The following is a 22921-nucleotide window of genomic DNA, read 5'->3' as shown; positions in this document are numbered from 1 at the left end:
CTGTCAGACATGGGCTGTGGAACCTTTACGCCCATTTTTAACATCAGCATCCAGAAAGGGCTGGTGTTAGTGCTAGCAAATAGTTGCTTTTTGGCCTGGAGATGATAAATTTTACCTTAATCCACAACTATTAAGGTGCAGCCAGGATTTAATTCAGAAGGTATAAATCCTTATAATTGGGAAGGATAAAATTTCCAAAGAAAAAGAAGTCAAGTTAGTGGGAACTGCTTATGAGCTGTCCAGATTTCACTCTGATAATCACCACTGACTTTGAAATTCTCCGTGCATATTTGTCACTAAAATGTAGCCAGTGCCTTCCTTTATTAGGAATTTGTTCAGCAAGTGAATCTCAACTATTTCCTAATATGATTTTATTATGGGTTTGGAAACCCAAGAGCTGATGAGGCCTAAGAAGTCTTCAGAAATGGCTTATGACTCTGTTGCCTCCTCTACAAGCACCTGGTAATTCCAAATTTATAGTTATCACAGAAGAAAAGCTGCAGTGACTGAAATGAGGCAAATTGCTTCATTATATGAAAGTTTGTGTCAGAGGCAGCACAAGAAGTTGTAAAATGTAAATCTCGTGCTCTCAAATTTCCCCGTGTTTTCACAGAACTGCATCTGTGACTGTGCAGCACTACAAAAATTTCCTGCGAATGTGCTAATAGGCCTTATGAGAATGTTCTATCACCACCCATCTGTCACTTTTTAACAGGCCTGATTGGCAAGCACTTGTAACAACTGACATCTGTTCTCGCTTATTGATATGTAGATTTATGGTAATTGCTGTGAACAATAAGACACAAAATTACCTAAGGTGTACATTAAATTAAATTTTCATGCCCCTGTCCTTATAAATAATTTTTTTAAATCTTAAGTTTCAAGCAAGGCATAGTGTGCATCTGTTTTGTACATAATTTAATTGTTTTTTTAATCTGCCAAATAACAAAATGAAAGTTGAATTTCCTTACAATCTTGAATATTTGCCAAGCTGATAATGCATTGGTAAATACATGTTATTAAAAATGGAATCAAACTGTATTGTGAGTCTGTTTTTTTTAATCATTTCCCTTTAATTCCTAACATCATCTCCATCATGAAGATCAAGAGTCATTCCTTACCCAGACGGATTTTTTTTTCCCCTACAGGGGGATTTTCATTTTTCATGTGCAGCTCTGCCTATGAGGCTGTTCTTCGGCATTAAGCAATTTGCATTTCTTCAGAGAGAGGTGCATTTGCTGAGTGAGCAGCACTTTCAAATAAAAACGATCTCCTCATTTGCGGTCCAGCTCTGTTGCGGGATTTGGGACTGTTTTGGAAAAGCTGTAGGATGTGAAATGTGTGAAGACAGTGTGTGAAAGGGAATGAGAGAGCAGATTAGTCCCACAGAACTATACCTTGGCTGAGGTTCAATTGAACCAAAAATGCCCATTTGAAAGCAAAATACTTTCTGGGCCTGGGACTTAAGAGCATTTGGTTTCCTCCTCCAAGTTTGTCCTAGCGAGTAAGATGTTGATGCACTTGACAAGTTGATGGGGAGCAACCAATAAAAAGAGAGCTAAGATGATAAAGTGCCTGGGGAATGTGAAACAGTGATGACAGGACTCTTTTTGTATATGTTTGAACAGACAGAGGATCCTAAACAGGATGCATATTAAGTGATAAACCCGTTGACGAGAATGTCACAAAGAGGCTACCAAGCCTCATACAGCCCACTGACTACTATCCACTGCTGTTGTTTCACATGGGCAGCAGCGATTATAGCCGGGAGCAGTCTGAAGGTTATCAAGAAGGATTACAGTAAGGGAATCTGGAGCACAGATAGTAGTTTTTCATCCATCCGGCTGGTCAAAGGCAAGGGGTTGGAAAGGGCCGGTGGAGTCTGGCAAATCAACAAATGTTTACAGGACTGGTGCTGCAGCTAAGAATTCAGCATCTTAAATCATAGGACTTGCTTTGAGAAATTTGGTCTACTGGGGACTGCTGGGGTCAATCTGTCAGAGAAGGGGAAGAGCGTCTTTGGTCATAGGCTTGCCAAACTGGTGAAAATGGCTTTAAACTAAAGTTCCTGTGGGAGGGGAACCTCAATCCATCTGGCTCCTACCAATGTGATGCCAGCAATTGATGCATAGAGCCTGAAGAAAGATCACAGGTCAGCAGGAGAGCGCCTGAAGAGTATCACAAAAGATTTCCATCCAACAAGTCAGCTTCATCAGGAGCCCAACTTAGATGCCTCTATACAAATGCACATAGCATGGGGAGTAAAAGGAGTTGAAGACATGCAGAAGCCTGCAGGGCTATGATCTCAATGGCAACATGGACATGTGGTGAGATGGATCCTATAGCTGAAATGCTGCAATGGAGGGATACAAGCTCTTTAGGGAGGACAGGTAAGGGAGAAGGGAGGGTGTGTTGCCCTCTGTGTCAATGAGCAGCTGGAGACCTTGGAGCCCCACCTGGGGCTGGATGAAGAGCCAATCAAGAGCCTGTGGGTCAAAACTAAAGGGAGAACATGGACAAGTGACATTACAGTGGGTATGTGCAGAGTAAGGAAGTGATTGGTGACAACCGACATGGCTTCACTAGGGGTAAATTGTGCCTAACGAATTCGTTTGCTTCTACAATGGGGCTACAGTGTTGGTGGATAAGGGAAGAGTAACTGACTTCATCTACGTGGACTTGTGCAAAGCATTCGACACTATCCCACACAACATTCTTGTCTTTAAATTGGAGAGACGTGGATTTGATGAATAGACCACTGGGTGGATAAAGAATTGGTTGGATAGTCTCACTTAAAGAGTTGTGGTCAATGGTTCAGTGTCCAAGTGGAGAGTGGTGATGAGTGGTGTTCTGCAGGGGTCAGTATTGGGACTGATGTGGTTTAAGCTCTTTGTCAGCATCATGGAGAGTGGGATTGAATGCACCCTCTGCAAGTTTGCTGATAGCATCAAGCTGTGTCAACACACTGGAGGGAAGGGATGCCATCCAAAGGGACTTTGACAGGCTTGAAAGGTAGGCCTGTACAAACCTCGTAAAGTTCAAGGGATGGGTATAAACTGGAGAGGGGCAGATTTAGGCTTGACATAAAGAAGAATTTCTTCGTCATGAGAGTGGTGAGGCACTGGAACAGGTTGCCCAGGGAACTTGTGGATGCCCCATCTCTGGAGGTGTTCAAGGCCAGGTTGGATGGGAGCTTAGGCAGCTTGATCTAGTGGGAGGTGTCCCTGCCCATGGCAGGGGGGTTGGAACTGGATGAGCTTTAAGGTCCCTTCCAAACTATTCTATGATTCTATGATTTTATGATTTATTAGAGCAAGTCCAGAAGAGTGCCATGAAGGTGATGAGAGGACTGGAATGCCACCCATACAAGGGCAGTCTGAAAGAGCTGGGCTTATTCAGCGTGGAAAAGAGAAGGCTTCGGGGAGACCTTATAGCAGCCTTCCAGTATCTGCAGGAAGTCCACAAGAAAGCTAGGGAGGGGCTCTTTGTCAGGAAGTGCAGTGATAGGAGGAGGAGAGGTAATGATTTGAAGCTGAAAGAGTAGATTTAGATTAGATGTTTGATTTTTTTAGATCTATTTAGATTAGATGTTAGATTTTTTACTGTGAGGGTGGTGAGGCACTGGAACAGATTGCCCAGAGAAGTCATGGATGCTCCATCCCTGGAACTGTTCAAGGACAGGTTGGATGAAGTTTTGAGGAACCTGATCCAGTGGAAGGTGTCCCTGACCACGGCACTGGGTTGGAAGTAGGTGATCTTCAGTGTCCCTTCCAACCCAAATCATTTGATGATTCTATGACACAATCAGCTCTAAACTGTGTCCTATGTTATTGTGTGCCATGAGCCCTTGCTAACAGTCACATTTGAATTCTCAGTTCAATGGGGCTCTTTTCTGTCCCTCTATTATGCGTGTGCGACAACAAGCAGTCTTTTTTTCCTGAAGGCGTTGAAGTTGACACCCTGTAACATCTGCAGAGCTGGTTTGTGGCCAGTGTCTTTTAGTTACCTCTGCAGTAATACAGACTGGGTGGGGAGACAGCTTCGTCACTGCCTAGCTCTTGTTTCTTAGTCTTTTTTTGGCATTGAAACTCCTTCATCAAGTTGATGAGTTCCTCTTGTGCTTCCACTGGAAATATCCCACTATTTAAAGAACTGTTTTCTGGGATGAAGCAATGCTGGTGTTTGTTTTGCATCCACACAGACGCAACAGTGGTTCGTAAGCCCAGAGAGAGCAGTTTTTTTGTTCCACTGCCTGTTGACCTTGTCTCGCCTGCTGTACTTTTCCTTGAGCGCTGTACAGTGCACGTATGCTACCTTCCAGTTTCACAGCCCTCCTTACTCGTAGCCTTCTGCAGCCTCGCATGCGGACAAAGCTGTGCAAGTAAAACACAATAGAAGAAAACAGTATTAAATTGCTTCAAAATCCATTTGCTTCTAAACCAAGGTTTGGAGAAAAGTCCATGCATTTTCAAGAAACATGTAGGCTTTCAACTACTTGAAGCTATTTTGCAGTATCTCCTCTAGTACCATTCTGTATTTGTTCATTGCTGTTTAATCCTGCCATGAGTGCTGTTTTTAAAGCCCAAAGTGGAAGCCTCCCCACAGAAGAAATATAAGCTGATTATGACTGATCCTTCTGATGAATAACTAACCAGCAGGTGATCAAAAGCCATGCTGCCATGGTGGAGAGCAACCCACTGCTTTCCCAAACCTGTGTTATGGAACAGCACAAAATATGACCTCAGTGAAGAATGACAGTGTTTGCTGGATGGTTTTTGCTGGATCATTTAAACTTCTTATGAAAGGGGAAGATAAATGGTGTTTGAGGATCAAATATCAATCCAGGATGAAAATTAATTCCATATCTCATTTTGACACCCACTGTCAGCTTGGTCTGCAAAGAGCAGGACCCCAACTTAAGTCTTCTCTACCCTTAAAATCTTGTTTGAAATAATCTTCAGAATCTTACTATCAAAGAAAAGTTAATTTTTTAATGGGGAAAGAAAAAAAAAATATATATACACCCAAAGCCAGCAAATAGATCAACTAAGGAATTAAAAAAAAATTAAAATTATGCTTGCCTATCTGAATTTCCATCTGAATTGCAGTTTTTGACTGAAAAGTTCCCAAGTTAATCCAAAACTGTTATGAATTTCCTTACCATATCTGATTTCAGAAATTTATTTGTTAGTATGATTCTGCTTCCAAAACTTCGATTTTAAACTGTTAGTAAAAGTAATATTTTTTTTTAAATATTCAGTCAACTTTTCCTGCTTTAGAAGATGACTTTGTTCAAGATTTGAGATGTTTTAAGCAGTTTTATTCTATTAATTTGGGTATCCAATATCTAATCCTTTATAAAGTGTCTGCGTACTTAAGGTATAGTTTTGCCATTTCAGAGTTATTGTTGTATTTTAAGCTCTTAAACTTTGAGAAAGCTGGTTTAGAAGACAGATCAAATTGCAACAATGGCCCACAATCACTTTATTTAGTAGTTACACCTAACTGTCTAGGTTAATAATGACTTGTGACAAGGTTATTTATTGCGCCTTGCAAAATAGTTTGGATGGTAGGGTTTGAGAAAAGCCTTTATTTTTAAGATGGTCATTAGCTTCCAAAAGAAACCTAAAATATTTTTTTTGGCCCTGTAATTCCTTCACATGTATTGTGCAGACTACAAAGCGGTGGATCTTGGATTGACAAAAACATTACTCCTAACATTGTCATTGTGTCACATTTTCAAAAGCATCAACATCTGAGCTGACTTTGGGCATTTGACCAAGGGACAGAAGTTAGTACCTCAGCCAAACTAGGTGATCGCTTGAGACCTGGCCTGCCTGGTGGAACATGCTGGTTTTAAATTCAGGGGTTTATTCATTGATTGTACTAACTTGAGTGCGCAACATATGCATTTGAACATAGTATCACTCTCTAATTACTGCAGGAGTTCTCAGTTCCTAGAAAATACCTGTCCACTGCATTTTTTTTCTTCTCAAACATACTTACACAGCATTATGTTTAACCTCTCTTTTTTATCTTCTTCAAGTAGTTACTATGTTCCCCTGGTTTGAGAACCAAAATTTGCAGGGAGAAGTAGTATCTCTTATTAGACAAATTAACATTCAGAAAATACTGGACATGTTTCCAGGCACTCAAGCTCTTCTTTTGGTGTTCCCAAAACCTTGTGCAGTCTTCCCAGCTCTATTCATTGGTCTAAAAAAGGGACTGTACTTCCTACCACCTGACCTTGTGTGTGTACTTATATTATCAGGACTACAAGAATGCAGTAAAAGTCTTTTAGCATTTTGGTTTTATATGCTTTGTCAATGCTGTTGAGGGCTCTAGCAGCATGCACTGATCTCCCTCACATGTTCAAACCAAAGCTTGCCATGTCTGACTGCCATCCAAAAAAACCTCTCGTACTTCCGTATGTGGACAGCCAGTCTGACTGTGGCCCCTTTGGACACCTGTATCTTATTCAGAGGATCCTGAGAAGGATCTAGTCTGGTTAATGCTAGCACCTAACATATCTGCATTTTAGTCTGTTACTAAAGCACTTTGCTTTAGAGTAACTGCCTAAGTACTAAGTATTGGAGAAGCAGACACTTGTCCCTCTGATTTAAGTCAAATGAATATCATTTGCTGTTCCTTAGTCATCGTTTTCTCTGTTTTGCATAAATTCTATTTATTGTTTGTCCTTTTTTACTTGCCACCTAAATTAGAGCCCTTGCTATTTAAATGCATCCCTTTCTTGAAGGTCCTCATTGACATGCAGGTATATCTTCCCCACATCTTCTAAAATAATGAAGTGGTAGGTGGCGGCATAGACTTGCTATTACAGTCCAGAGCTTTTGGCCAAGTAGTCCCTATCTCAGTGATGGCTGCGTGATCAGACTGATACTAATCTGATGTTCTTAGTTCATGTGTGTTTTTAGAAATGAACGATCAAAAGGAAAATCAGGACAATTATTGGCTTCTGCATTGCGTAGCCTTAGTAAGCTTAGTACATTCAGAGGAGACACAGGAAACAAATTGTATTCATCCCAATTATATGACCTTGTCCAGAATGTGTTTTAAACATTAGTTATCTTCTTTATATCCCCTGTTGTGTCAGGAAATAATATTGCTCCTGGGCTTCACACAGAGTTTAAATTACTTTAAATTCTGCGCTTCCCTTATAGAAGAGGCACAAACCAAGTTTAATTTTCATCAACTAGAGGCTGATGCCTTTGCTACGTTGTCTCACCTCTGAGCTAGAGAGGTGAGAGATGGTATTCAAGGACTCTAAGAGGTGGTTCCCAGATTATAGGTGTCTTGGGAGTGAAAAGAAGAATTTATTCTCTTGGCAAGATACATCCCAAACTCCACATCCATTGAAAATAGCTTTTTTATTATCATTAATACGTATTTTAATTAAACTTACTGCTTCTCCACACAGGCATGAACGCTTTACAATTACAGAATTTGGCAACTTTAGCAGCCGCAGCAGCCGCCGCCCAAACCTCAGCTACCACCACCAATGCAAATCCTCTCTCCACAACGACTGGTGCTCTGGGAGCCCTCACAAGTCCCGGTAAGAGTGCTTGCTTTCAAATTACAAACATGACAATAAATGAGAAGATAATAGAACAATGAATCCAGGTTGTGTCTAAGTTCTGTGCTCATGTAAATTCTGAAGACCCTTTTAAGAGCTGAATATGTTTTTATTGCTGGTTATTTTTAAGCAAAGAACTAATTTTTCAGGTGGTGCAGTGTAGACATGTTCAGCTTTCAAGAATCATTTCAGGTGCCATTAAAGCCTAACAGACCTGTCTTATGAAACTATGTGAAAATTACGGTTGCATGGAAAACTTAAGCTAAATTGTATTTTTGAGAAAGAATTCAGAATATGACCCAATCCTTCCCATCCTACAGAAAGATCAGCTGAGGTGGTTCCCAGCACATTGCGCATGTGTTGCCTTCACCCGTCATGAATCATGTCCTTCTCTCTTCTTTTCCTTCTGTTTTTCTTGATGTAGCCTCAGTTGAGCTTTCTTCTGGTCCTAACTGAGAATATAGTTAGAGAAGTGATACCAGATGGACAAGGAATACACAATCAGATTCTGACTTCATTACACTAAGTAGAAGACAGATTTATGAGGGAATAAGGGACAGGAAAAGAGATGGTGGTGCCTCCATGACCACCGTGTAGACTTTCACCCATGCATGTCTGACGTCTCCAAAAACCTAGAGAGAAATCAGGGCAAATCCAGAGTTCAGTAACGCTTCAGCATCTCTAGAATCCACAGAGAGAGATGTTTATTCAGGGTACTTACTCTGGATTTACAGTGATGTAGCTGAGTCAAGAATCCTGACGCTTATCTTTACATAAAGGCTGCAGGATGTAATTATTTGCATCATGAAGTGTGTTTATTGCTGTTCTAAAAAACATTCATATTATTTTAGACACCACTAAAGACCATTTGTGTTTAATCTTGTTTAAGTGTGTATTTGTTCTCCATGAAAAAGTAATTCGTGGCAGACGTTTTGAGCTCATCATTAAGGAAAACAGTCTTCACTGCACAATAGAACTGGGACTGAGTTTTGTGCTGGATGTTAAAGCTGGCCAACGTTTTCTATTATATTGCTGTTTTAATGTTTGTTTTGGGGGAAGAGGTTAAATGGAAGGCTACGTGGCAAATACCGAGCTCGTGCAGCATTTCCCTGTTTCTGGTATAAGCCTCATCTCAACCTAAAAATAATATTCATTTGCAACACCTCTGAGAAGCTGGTAGGGTGAAAATAATTTTGTTTTGCAGATGTATATTGTTTTTAACCTGAACGATCTCTTCCCTCTGTCCTAGAGCTGAAACTTGATGCTTTGCAAAAGGCTAGTGCCACTGTCAATGTTTCTGCAGTACTTTTGTCTAAATGTCACCCATTTTATAGAAGTGGAAATGTTGCATTTCATACATGTTCTATACTATCTCTGCAGCTTAGTTGTTAAATGTCTGATTAGTCTGCCATCCCAAAGCATGCTTGGCATTTCTTGAGCCGTACTGACAAGACTTCTCAGGCCAACTCAATGTATTGCACCGCAGTGCACGGCAGCTAAGAATTAACTTTCCTTATTGTTGTTGCTCTGCAGCAAGGTGGCACCTGAATGTCGGGCAGCAGCACGTTTCTTTCGTGCAGTTTGTTTTAAGGACCATCCTTAAGGTCCACATTTTCCTCTTTCCCTCTCCAAAAGGATCATCTTATCCAGCCTAACTGCCTTGCTGTTCCTTCTTCTAATCTCAAGGCTCCTTGAGTACCTTGAAGGTGGTTTCACGTGTGCAGAGGCACATGGTTAGAAAGGTGCTCCATCTGCACTGGGCAAATACTTATTTGGGCTAACTAGAGCTTAGTATTGTTTGGGGTGATATTGTTGAGCAAATGCCGAGGTTTTTCCACAGAGTTTAATGATTTTGGCTAACAAATTGAAGATGGGTTATTTTCAAAAAGTTTTGAACATTTAACCTTTGAAATATTGTGTTCAGAATGACAATTGCTTTTGAAAGTCTTCTAGATAGTGGCTGTACACAAGTGTTTCTAATATTAGGCAGCTTGTTGTGTTGGAGAGAAAGGCTACATCTAATAGATCCATTCACCTATTTATGTTGCACAACCAAGCTAAAATCAAGCCTTGTTAAAATGTCCTTCAGTTTAACCTTTCTTATCTGGTTCCACATTCTCCACCCTATTAAATATTTTGTTAACCTGAATAATATCTTCAGTGATTCTTCTCTGCTCTGTGGAAAATGAATTTAGTTTGATAAAGCTTTTCATAGTAGCTCAAAGTATTTCCATTAAAACTTGAAATATGTTGGCAGAAAACATTTAAATCTGCCTTTCAATGTGTGGATGTTTGGAGGCCTTGAGGGTATTTTTTTGGTCTCGTTTGCTTTTAATAGAACACTTCAGTTTGTTGTGTTTCATAAGTGTAAATTATTTTGTCTGATTTCAAAGCCTGCACTAAGCCCAGGAAGAAATGTTTCTGTGTCTCCAGATAATGTATTAAATTAATATTTCTCAGCTCAGAAAACTACCCAAATTTAGGAGAGTGCAAAGGTACATGTTTAAATTTAATCCTTTTCTTGATGCTGTTAAAGCCAAAATACTGCATGGAATGGGGTTGGGCATAAGCATGTGATTATAATATGCCTTAAATGACATAAATCATGTCTATATTTTTATATAACTATATGTCTCCTGAAGATCTTTTCTCAATCAGTCTTTGACCAAGAATATTTAGTTCTTCGTAGATGTGTCACAAGAGTCATAAGATGTGGTTACTTTAGTTAAATTCAGCTTGCAGTTTAATTTTACATGAATAAGATTCAGCAACCTTCAGTGCATCAAACTCTTCTGGAGGGATGTGGTCAGACTGACTGTGTTGCATTGGCATCACAGAAAAACAGATGAGGAAGTAAGGAACCAACAGGGCATCTAATATTTGGGGGTATCAAGTGTTGCTACTGGCTTCTAATTGCAGTATATTCAAAAATAAAAGAAAAATATTCAGCATCTAATAATGACTGCTCAGTCTGTATGAAACTCCTTCTTCAAGGTTCATACAATCACATATTTCCAAACAAATTAAACTCGTACATTCTTACTAAATAGTTTTGACCGCAAGAGAGTCTGAGGACACTCATTCTCCTCCAAGTGCTAAATACTTTCTCTTAAGCTTGAAATAGTATTCATTCAGAAAGATCAGAGACAATGCAATCCCCCAAACTATTAATTTTTTTATAATTGTAAATTTATAATTTCAATTTTGCATACCCATGGAAGTGTCTCCCTACAGCATTGTTAGAAATGATTTTTTAAAAGCCTTTGCTTAAAAAAACATGAAAGATTAAGCTTTCATTTTAGTAAAAATCCCCTCAGGCAATAAATAGGTTCTTTTGTCTCTTGGCCCTGGAAAAAAAATTAAAATGGTTTAAATTGCCCATGGTTAAAGTAACTGTTTCTTGCAATTATCAGATGGTACTGAATAAAAATGAAAATGAAATCATGAAAGAATAAAAACCAGGTAAATGCATATTATGTCTTTCATGAGTTTCTCAGGGGTCTTTTGAAGACTCGTTTAATCATCTTTCCTGTCTTTTATTTTGATATGATAATTGTTTCCTTTATTTACTTTAATCACCTCCATTTAGTTAATTAATTCTTCACTTTCTTTTCACTCACTTAAAATACTTTTCTGTTTTAGAGGCAGGTACCTGTAGTATTTCATAACATAAGAATTTGGGCTCGGGTAGTTTTTACCTGACTCCAAGTTGTCTGACTCAGTTTCCCTCAACTCATTTTTGGTTGAGCCCTGGAAGTTTGCATTTCCCATTAACTGGGGTTTTGGAGGCACTACCTCAGGTGTAAATTTCAATGCTGTAAATTCTCATTTTAGGCAGGAAGAATCTTAGCTGAGATTTGGAAACCTTGTCCTGTCCTTCAGGGTCTGTCCTTGACATGTCCCGCAAATGGATTGACTAGCAAAGAGCTCACAGGGAGACTGCTATTCCAGTGCCTGCAAAGATTTATGGCTAATTCAGTGGGTGGCAAGAAGCCCTGGAGGTGAATGTGAAGGAGGGACATATAAGCTCAGGATGAGAGTATCTGCCTCTAACACTCTCTGACATTTAATTTGCCTCACTTGACCCACTACCCTGATTTTCTCAAAGATAATAGTGTTTATTATGAAGCTCTTGATCTTTTTTTTTGCAAATGGATGTTAAGCAACAGCAGAAAAATGTTTTGTACTCACAGGAAGAATATGGAAGTTGAGTTTCAGATGCCAGCTTGCTGTGTCGTCTTTCCCTTCTCCATCAATGCATGGAATTTTATTGTTTAATGCCATGATGTTAGAGTCACAGAATCACATAGGTTGGTAGACACTTCCCAAGGTCTCTACTCTAGGCTGCGGCTCACAGCAGTACCACTCAGAGCAGGTTGGTGAAAGCCATGTCCAATCAAGGTCTGAATATCTCCAAGGAGGGAGATTCCACAGCTTCTGTGAGCTCATTTCAATATTGTTTGTTAAAATTCATGCATAAATGTTTTTTCAGTAACCAGAAGGAAAGCCCTTCTATGTGGAAATGAAGAAACGAAACTTCTAATTATACATAGAAATTTATCTGCATAAACATACACAATATAACTTCTGAGCTGTGGGGGGATAGAATTGCTAAACCAGAACCTAATTCAGTTTCTGACTTTAGGAGCCTTGATTTTCCATGACATTTCAAGATTATTTGATTCTCTAAACTATTACTTATTCACACAGCTGAATTAGCTATTCATGCTTCAGTAAAAAAGGTCTTCAGGTTTATCTGCTGTGTAAACCTAAGAAGAAATCTTTCTGGAACAAAATACCATCAATGTAGAAAGTAAGACTTTTTTCTCTAACAATCTCTTAAAATCCAGCCCAGCTTTTGCCATATTATATCAGAATTCAGCCATTAACTCCTATGTTGGAAAAAAAATCTCTTCTAACCACAAAAGTCTAAAAATACTCATTTCAGATGAATGCTGACATTGAAGAATAATAAAGGGGGAAAAAAAGGAATTCTGTGAAGTATAGAATAAACTGAAAAAGAGAAAAAAGCTTGCTTACAGTGCCTGTCCTATAGGAATTAATTCATCCTGTCCCCCTGCTAAAAGCAGAGAATTATAAATTATAGTTAGCGTCCATGGTTCGTTATTTTCTTTACCCCCTAAATAGCGTGAAGATTGTCTTTGTTAGTTGAAAGTATTCATGTTGTGAACACAATTGTTGAAATGTTAGAGATTTTATAGAACATACAAGACGCTTCAGCTGAGAAGCAGTGAAAAATGTTCAAATAATCATTCTTAGAAGATTTTCTTTTTGTTCACTTCAGTACAATACGTTTTTCTCCAATCAGCAGTGCAAGTCTGCCACCGTGACTCTTTTGTTAGAGGCCAGTACACCCACTGAGATAGCTGTGATTTGCTTCCAGAATGATCCAAAAATAACCGTAGCAGTAGGTGTGTAGGAAGGTCTGGCAGTTTGCTAAAGAATGAATTGAGGTAGATGTTTCATGTTGAAAAAAGATCGGTTTAAAATCCTTCATACTGTAGTACAAATGGATTATTTTTGTACCATTTCATATGGAATTAACGCAGATTCCAGTCTTATAAAGTCACTTAAAATAAGCTTTATTCGTTTTGCGGTACACAAGAAACTTCCCTAGTATAATGTTCCTTATTTTTAGGATACAGATACAGTTGATAAATATAGCACATATCTTAAATAAAGGTTTATACAGTATACATACAGTACATATACCCTGGATAGATGCTTAAACAACACGTGTGTATGATTTTCAGTTTTATACTTAAATCTGGTTGCATTACTAGCACCATTACCGTAGTGTTCTGAGCACAGGACAGTCCAATTAACCCTGATCTCAGCACCAATTTCTTAAAAATAAGTGTTTGCAAGGAAGCCATGGGTTAAAACCTTGCGTTAGCACTCCCACAGTCCAGTGTCTGTCACTTGACTGCATAGTTCAAGGAGATTGGTTATGGGAGAAGTATATTACTGAACAGTTGTGTGTCAGCTGGGCTTACCCACATAGTGTTAAGTTTCTGAGTCTGTGTCTAGGCTCCTAAGTGAATTGATTTTGACTGTTCTTAGTGCCTAGAGATTATGCTACTTCTTGGAGAGATATATAGGTACTAAGCCCATCTGATAATTAGGTCACCCTTTAAGCAAGCATCCAAAAATGGGCTGGAGCCAAAAATAGGAAACTGGGCATGCATTTTTGACCTATATTTGTATTTTTAATAATACTTCAAAATGTCTTAAATGATTAAAGAAGAAAAGAGTAGGAATTGAGGCTAAAAATATCCCAGCGTCTCAGTACAGTAAAAGGAGAGGTGAAGGGGTGATGAATTCCCATGGAGCCTCCCTGGAACAGTGCTGACTCTCCCTGGTCTCCTCATTTGGAAAAACAAGCCAGGGATAACCTGAAGGATGCCGATGGCAGCAGACAGGCCAGCAATTAGGTGGAATGACCTGTTTGCATATTTCTCCCTTAAAATGTAACAGATCTTTGTATATTCTCCTAGCAAATTGGTTTCTGAACCAGGTGTTCAGCCTGAAGGGTCTTAGGGCAGTTCAGTTACTGTATGGCTGGACTTAGGCTGGGTAGAACCTGTCAGTGAGGTGTGAGACTGCCAGGCAGTTGCAGAAAGGGATGTTCTGCAAAAGCTCTTTGCCTCTTGCTTAGAATCAACATTATCAATTTATCAATTTTTGGCAGAGAAATCTCTGAATGTTTCCTCAGAACTGCATAAATAACAAAGTTGTATACCGAAGGACAGAAGTGTTTGCGTATTTTTCAATGAAGCTTTGTGCTACTTAATTCTTTTAGGTTTTTTTTTTAGGAAACATTGTAAGGACTAAACCTTGGATTAGCAGGATCTAATTCAACAGGAAACATGTTTGTTTTTTAAACATTAGTACATTAGCATCCTCCTAAAGTATTAAATCCATTGCCTTAGCATATTTCAGGATTTATTGTGCTTCCAGTATACAAATAACACTTATAATGCATTATATTTTGAAAGTGTCTCTCTACCCCACTCTTAATCTCTATTTCAAGCCACAAGGATTCCAGTCTTAGAAAAGGCTATTTTTCTTTCTGTTGGAAGTACTATTTCAAGTCCATTCAGAGTTGTTTCCTGCTAAAGGAACATGATATTATCAGCTTGGCTACACAGGTAGATTTGTGAGTTTATATACTCTATATCTTACAAGAAGTTCCAAGTCCAGAAAGTGCTGCAGTTCATGATATTCAGAAAATAATGTAAATCTTAGCGAAACTTATGCACTTGAAGGAACTATGTAAGGTTTACTACTGCCAAGACTGCTCCTTCAACCCTACTGAATTGTGCATGTGTCCATGGGTGCTCATGGTCTGTTTTCCTAAGGCAGGATAAAAAGTGGAACATATTGGGAATTAGAGCTTATGAATGTCTTTAACCTAAGTGTTTCAGTGTTGTGTGAGAAGAGCCAGTTGTCTGAATACGGGGCCGCTGATTTATACACTGGGCAATCAAAAATATCTCTAACAACCACATGAGTTTAAAACCAAATACAGTAAAACCTTTACTGGTTTTGCTGTTCACAGAACAAAAATGTGCAATATGAATGAAAGAACCAGTGCCACGTGGATCTACATATGACTTTACAAATGATCTGCAAAGGATCTGGCTGAGTAATTTACATGACACAAGATAATCCTTCAGTTCTGTGGCTTACAGAGGTGAATGACTGTGTCTTGTGGTGTGTTGTTACAATGAGGTTGTGCTTGCACACTCAGCTAAAAATCCCGGCTTCCTTGGAAATTATTATTCATACACTTTCTGGACTTAAAACTCCTTTGCCTACAGGCTCAAATTTTCAATATGTAGTTTATCTCATCTTTAAACTAAAATACCAGGGACAGGACTCCTAAGTGTCTAAAGTAAACAAATCTTTTAGACACATCTTGCAGCAATCAGAAGACAAACACCTTCTAAGGAATATCTACCTGATCTTAAGAAAGATGTATTAGAGAGGTGAAAATGAAGATGAATCCGGCCATCCACTCCCATGTACTGGAATCTGAATTGCAACATATGCATGTGATTAGCATTCTTGCAGCAAAAACGTTGCTTACGTTGAACTGTGGACTTGGGCTGCATTGGCACTTTTTTAATGGAGAGATGCTATTGCTTGTTGCTTTTTAGTGGTGAAAGTATGTCAAAGATGTTGCAGTCATACTGGGGGCAGTGTGAAGGAATGTGTACTCCAGGTAAGACATCCTGGCCTCAAGTAGAGTCTTATTGATTCTAGATCAGAAATTCTTTGGGAAGTGATTTAGAACTGGTTGTATGCTGAAGTGACTTCACACGGAGGTCATTCCAGCACTGGTGCACAAGTCTTTGAACAACAGCTTATTTCAAATTGCGTGAGATAGCAGTAATAAACATGAGAGCACAGCTGGAAGTTCATGCAGAAATGCTAGTGCTCTGGGTTTCATGTGAATTCCATGGTGCTTGGATGAACACAGGCCACAGCCATTGGCCCCACTCAGGGAAACAGAGCCGTAAGTGTTCAGTAATTTTTCTTTGGTTTTTTGATATTGTGAAGTTTCAGTTTGGTTTGATTCAGCCCAAGTTAGAGCTGGAAATATCTAATGAGCATCTATGAATTCTAACATAAGCCAGTCTCCAATGCCCTATTCTTTTCTCCAGCCTCTCGTTAAATTACTTTCCACCCAGCACCAAAAGTGATGTATCATTGTGGTCTACTGGAGAGAATGCATGGTATTTTGCAGGCATGTTGCTGAAATAGGAGATATGACTTGGAGTTTACACTGGAGGTGGATGGTCTTCACTGAGCAAGACATTTCAACAAAACAGAAGGGTCAATGTGGAATTGGCCCAGAATATTAACTTACCTTTTACTCTCTCTCTCCAGGCACATAACTTAAGGAACATAAAACTAGAAAACTACAAAAATAGCCGGTTGATAGGTTTGTCTGCAAAACCTGTAGTACTTCTGTATGCTCTGTTTTCTCCTTCTTCTTTTCACTGCTGTGGCTTCCTCAGCTCTCAAAGACCTATGCACTACTGAAGAGTTTGGATTTATGAATCTGAAGATGGTCTCCAGTTCTTGATGACCTTGACTTCTTCTGAATTTGCAAAGAATTTAAATGAATTACTTCACCTTCCTGTTCTCTTTTTTATCTTGTATAAGTAAGTGTACTCAAAGGACTTTGAAAAACATAAAACTGTTTCCAGAAAATCAGCTTCAACCAAAAGGATCACCATGAGGAAAGACTCCTCTCCTCCTCTCTATCCCCCACTGTCTTGCTTAGTCTCATTTGCACATGCATGGACAGAGACACACAGAAGCAACCAGATGTTGAGTTGTATGTTGAGCAGATGTATGCTGCTCTCTCTTCCTCCTTTCCCCTCTGATTCTTCTCTTTTTGTGTACCCTGCCTGAGAAGATACGGATAATCTTTCATAGGAATTTTTCACATGTGAGTAATGAAGAGGTAGAGGGACACTGACCTATTTGAGAAAGGCTGTGATATTAGTATATGTCTTTCTATATTGTCATTCTTCTTTCCCCCTGACTCTTTCTTGCTCTTTTGCTTTTCTGGTGCTCTTTCCCTGGAGTATGTCTGTCACTTTTACTTTATTCTATCCAAGCACAAGCAGAGCACTTAAACTTACTAGAATCTTCCTTTTTGACATGTCAGACAGCAATTCAAAGATACCAGAAAATGAGCAAGTTTTACTTCTCTCTCCAAGTCAATGGCAGTATGTTTATCAGAGGATCTTATGGAGAATTAACCTCCCCAGAGTAGGAAAATTCACCTCATCTTTGCCAAAAATTGCCTCAAGAAACAGAACCGGTGCGTGCTTGTGCTATGTTAGCAACAGGGAGACCACCAGTTTGTGCAAGGGTGAATACTTGGATTGGCTAGAGATCACCGTAAAGGGCAGACAATTTAATGCCAATCACACATGCTAGTTAGATTAGAATACTGATGAGCCCTTTTGAAAGGCCAACTGCATCTTTTTTCGGCAAAAATATTAAAGTGTCCCCCTTCCCCCCACCTTCCCCTTACATTCTCCACAAGAATAAATTAAAACTTGGAGGTGTGGTTATTATCACAGAATAATTAGACCTCATGGGATTAGAGACACTCAACGTTTGTTAATGCCCCTGGGTTGTGATTATCTAATAATGATGATGCCTCTGTCATCGCTTAATTATTCTTCCCCTTTAGAATGTTCCTTATGCAGTCAGAGCCCGTAGAGTGTGCTCATTTCAGACAGAAACGCAACTGCAAATTCCTGAGAGCAATGTCAGATGGGCGGTGTGATTGACTTACGCGCTTCTCCCCCACGCCCATGTTTATAATCATCATTTCATAAGCTCCATCATTACTATACTTGAATTGCTCCTCTTTTCCATGAGACATTTAATTTGTGTATTTAGGAGACAGGTTTTGAGCTTCAGTCTCTTTAAAACAACCAGTTATTGTTAGTGCTACATAAAGAGAATATACCTTATTCAGCTGACCTTAAACATATAAGATCAGGCCAAAATCCCACACAACACCAGATCGATGGTCCAGATTCCACATTACGTGAGAATCTCCTACAGTTGGATGCTTTCCTTCTCTGTTTAAGAGAGTATCACAAAATAAGATGTTGTAAATCAGACCAAAGTTGGAAGCTGTGCATAGACTTTGTCCAGCACAACTAGACTTTAGCCAATGTCTTCTAGTCTTTCAGTCAGGCTAACAGGTGGTCATCTTCTTTAGATAAAAGTTTCCAAGACATTGTTCCAATTTGTTGTTTTTTGCAACCAAAGATTAGAAAGAAAACAGAGAATATCTTTAACCTGATTATGCTTAAATCCAGCGTTGTCTCTTAGCTTTATTATCCTTGTACTAACAAAGGGACAAAGGAATATTCTGTTTACCCAAGAGATTTTCCGTAGTAAACAAAGATTTTAAATTCAACATGCTAGAGATTTCCACTTTGGGTTTTAATATTTCTTTTCCTTTTGTCCCCAAGTCTTATAATATTTTTTCTATGTCACTGACTAGGAAGATGTTAGAAGTATTAAAATAATTTTGATTTTCTTTTCTAATTGCATTTACTCTCTTTGCATAATTTCTTTATATTTTTTGGTCTTCTACTACAATTTGATTTTCTGTTGCACATTGCAGTTTATAAAGGAAACTAAGAAGAACCTAAAAGGTCCAAGGTCAGGACCTCCTTTTCTTAAATGTAGATCTAGCCCTCGGGTAGTTGTGGTAAACTAGAGTCAGAAACAGTCAAGAGTTAGGTGGCGTATTCAGTGTCAACTTCTGTTCTTGTAAACAGACCCAAGAACAGAAGCCAGATATCCTGTTCAGTTTTCTGGCCACACATGTTATTCTTCAGCTTTCTTTTATTCTGCCTCAGTGTCATCTTTTCTGCTTTTCCATTACACTGCTCTAATTTTCATAGGTTCATAGCATAATCAAGATTGGAAGGTCCCTTGGGATGTCCATGTCCTCTGCAGGGTCAGGTGTGAGGTGAGATCAGGTCTGTCAGAGCTTGATCCAGTCAAGTCTTGAAATCCTCTGGGGACATAGACTGGAAAATCTGGGTAATTTTTTCCAGTGTTTGACAATTCTCACAGTACAAATGTTTCTACTTATATCTGGACTGAACCTCTCCTGTTTCAGTTTATCTCTCATCCTCCCACCATGCACTACTGCTTTATCTAGCTGATGACCTCCTCAAATGTACTGGGAGCTGCTTTAGGTCCACCTGAAGCCTTACTTTCTCTAGCGTGAATGAGCCCAGCTAGTTACAGGATAAGAGCTCCAGCCCCTGACAATCTCAGTGGCCTTCCACTGAACTTCTGCCAGCTGATCAAAGTTTTTCTTGCAATGAGGAGCCCGTATCTGGATGTAGTATTTAGATGGGATCAAACAAGTGCTGAGTGAGGAGGAAAAATCACCTGGGTCTCCTGATTCTTATCTTGTTCCAACAGCCCAGGATGCCATTGGGTTTCTTTGCTGCCAGAGCATGCTGCTGGCTCATGGTCACCTCCCATCGGGACCCCTCCCAGTCCTCTTCAGCAGAATTTCTTCCCATCCCAACTGTCCTCATCCTGTGCTACTGAAAGGGATTATTCCTTCCCAGGTGCAGGACTTTACATCTGTCCTTGTTAAATTTCATGAGGTTCCTGTTGTCCAGCTCTGCCCATCTGCGTCCCTCTGAACGACAGCCATTTACTCAGAAGCAGATTAAGTCAGATCTATTTTATTTAGTCCTTGGAGTCAGTGAGCTCAGGAAAGCAGCAGAAAATCAGAAATAAAACCAAATTCAGTACAAGAGAATTCTGGACTCAGACAGCCTCCATTATGGATTTGTCAGGAGTCGCTCCCAAAAGAGAACATGTTTTCTCTGCAACTTCTCATGCCTGAAGTCGTAGAGATACTGAACTTAAATTTGTGGGTAGTATTGATCCCTGGTGCACTACTATATCATCTTAACCAGAGCAAAATAAGTACTTTGAACACTGAGTTATTTAAACTCTCCATTAAGTGAAACAAGAACAAAGCCGTGGTTCACAGCCAAGCAGTGTGGTTTGCTTTTTGACGTATACACATGCCCTACAACTGACTAAGCAGGATGTGACCAGAACACAGATAAGCAGATAGATGATATCAAATTAAACGTTAAGTTTCCTGTTGTGCTGTGCATTAGGTAGTGACAGGCAAACGTGGAGTGTAACAGAGAGCTGCCTAAAGGCAAGCTGTCAGCAGGGCTGACATAGTTGTTGTGAACCTCAATGTGGATAGCCCCAGCATAGTTAAGCCAGTCTTGGAGCTGCCCTGAAGCCCTGCTGCACCAGAAAGCTCTGCTCCAGAAAGATTAGCTGCTTTCTTCACGTGGATGGAGTGGGTGAAGGTCTGTGGCAACCCTCCACGCAGGCAAAGAGCTGAAGCTGCCCTTGCCTTTCTTTGCCCGTTCTCTCATTTAATCCTAAACCCAAAATAATGTTTCCAAAAAGAAATTTTATTTAAAATCTTTGAAATGCCTCTTTGATATTCATAATACTTTGGTCCTGGACCTGCAGTGTGACTGTCTATCATTTCCATACAGTATGCCAGTGTTGAAAGAGGAGGAAGGGAAGAGAACAAGAAGAGGAAAGTGGAGTGCACAACCTTTGTATCACCACCCATAAGATAGCATATATGGTATGGAGTTTCCAAGAGACTCCTTTTTTCTGTGGTATATCTCTTTGCTGAGAAGTTACTAGAATTCTTTATTAGTTAGACATTTACCAAAAAAAAAAAAAAATAAGGAAAGAATGGAGTTGACTGCACACTGCAAACCATCTCTCCGCTAAATCATTGTGATAACTGTGTGAATTGAATAGCTTGTTTTATTCAGAGCAGCAGTGAGAGGAGTGTTCATCTTGTATTTTATTTCATCACCAAGTGCTCAGGCAGCCTCCCTGAACCCTCCTCCTCCTCTCTTGGGAAAGAGAATTCATTTTATGAATTGGCCCTGAGACATGAAAAGGGTGGGATTTGCCCAAGTCTGTACTTGGGCAAAACTTGTACAGACAAACATAGGTCTTCAATTTTCTTACTTCAGTATACTTAGAAGCTTTGTCAAGGACACTCCTTGATCTTAGGTGTAGGAAGTAAATAGGCATGACAAAAATGTGCGTGTGCCTCTAAGACATGGCTTCCTAGGAGACAAGCTGGCACTGACGAAGAAGCAGAATTTGCCCTGTCTTGCAGGAAAAAGCATAGCGAGTTCTTTATCCAGGGCAGCACAAGGAGTTTCAGGCAGAACTAGGAAAGGCATCAATAGCAACTATTATTTAACTTATCCTGCATGCTCTGGTGCAAAGCCATCCTTTGTATGACCTATACTGTAGTGCTGCATAAGTACCTGTTGCCTTGCTTCTTTCTCTGATAAGGTGTGCTTTGCAGAAAAATGTACATCCTCTGCAGATTAGCTCAGAATTACTCAGCATCAAGCAATTGTCTGAGACCAAAATTTGATTGAGGTGATTACATTCAAACTCCTGAGTTTGCATGGTTTGACGTTGATTCTGTGTGCAGGATGAAAGCAGATGCCTTGCTTTCAAATCACCGGCTTGTAACACAATGTGTGGCCACAGAAAGGGCAGGATCCGTCCCACAACACATTTCCCATCTGTGAGTTCAACATCTCATCAGTGGGAACAGGGGCACTTCCAGAGGGCAATTCAGCCCGTCCTGAGTTAGAAATCTGAAGAAAAGATGTTAGAGTTGGAAGTCTCTTAATCCCAGAGATGCTTCAAAAGAATAGTTTTGACTGGCTTAAACTAGTGATGAGGCTGCCAAAGGTGGGTAAATTAATCCCATCCACAGTGTGCATGGCAAAGCCAAAGAAGTATTTACACATCATTTCATTTCCTAGATGCTGTTATCCTGAATCTAGTTTTCCAGCTGATGTAAGTCCAGATGATGTAAATCATCATGACTCTATGGACATAAGCTAGCCAAAAGAATGGCCAAAAATTTCCGTACCAATACCGGTTGTTTATCTAGGTTGGCATAGTATTTAGAAATGTGCTTGAAACAGCATTTAAATTAAAACAGAAATGGCTCATTGCTAGTCTAGATTTCTATTAAAAAAATCTCTGACCTAAAGGTGCTATAACCTTTTGCAGGCAGAAATAAATGTGTTGAGGAGAATAGTTGAAAAAACGTGCTCCTTCCAGCCTTAAAAATCTCTATGGATGCAACATTTCTAGTTGTGTGCAACATTTCTAGTTGAATGCAACATTTCTAGTTAAACACAAATTTCTACACTCTGTAGAGCTTCCAGTCCAAATGAAAATGTGTTCTCTGACTTAAAGCAAACTCTATTAGAGATTATATTAACCAAAGGCTAGGTCTTTATTCATAATGAAGCTGATTGATAGCAAAAATTTCATCGATTAAACGGGGGAAGCGCAGTCAGACCAAAGGAGTGATTTGGGGAGGTTGTTGGGGGAAGGCTGCAGCCATGCTTTTCTCCATTTCACAGCGTCTTAATAATATTTAATTATTTGAAGATTTATGAATGTTTATTAAAGTGGTGTTGAGTTTGGAAGAAAGAGAAGGAAGGCTATGAGTCTGACACAGAAATTTGGGAATAGAGGGATCAATGAAGAAGAAACAATAAGGTCTATAGCAGTAAAACAAACATTTTTAGCCTTCTCACCTTTAATGGCTGGAGGTGGTAAAGTGTTTTGTAAGGGCTTTGTACATGGCCAGGATGAAGAAGGCAACAGGTGACCAGCGTGCAACGTACCTGCAGCAAA

At 39.6% G+C, this 22921-nt stretch overlaps 1 protein-coding gene across 16 annotated transcripts in view; it reads left to right on the top strand.

The window, feature by feature from the left end:
• CELF2 (CUGBP Elav-like family member 2) overlaps positions 1 to 22921 on the top strand; it is a 549079-nt gene that overhangs the window by 504772 nt on the left and 21386 nt on the right. For all 16 annotated transcript variants that reach the window (XM_054084584.1, XM_054084114.1, XM_054083582.1 and 13 more), the window contains one exon: positions 7439 to 7573. In XM_054084584.1, coding sequence (XP_053940559.1) covers positions 7439 to 7573 — 135 coding nt within the window. The remainder of the gene's footprint in view (positions 1 to 7438; positions 7574 to 22921) is intronic.

This window comes from Cuculus canorus, chromosome 1 (assembly GCF_017976375.1).
Source record: "Cuculus canorus isolate bCucCan1 chromosome 1, bCucCan1.pri, whole genome shotgun sequence".
In the NCBI taxonomy this organism is placed as follows: domain Eukaryota; kingdom Metazoa; phylum Chordata; class Aves; order Cuculiformes; family Cuculidae; genus Cuculus; species Cuculus canorus.
Note: the sequence above shows the minus strand (reverse complement) of the source record. Positions and strands in the feature narration are given on the sequence as shown.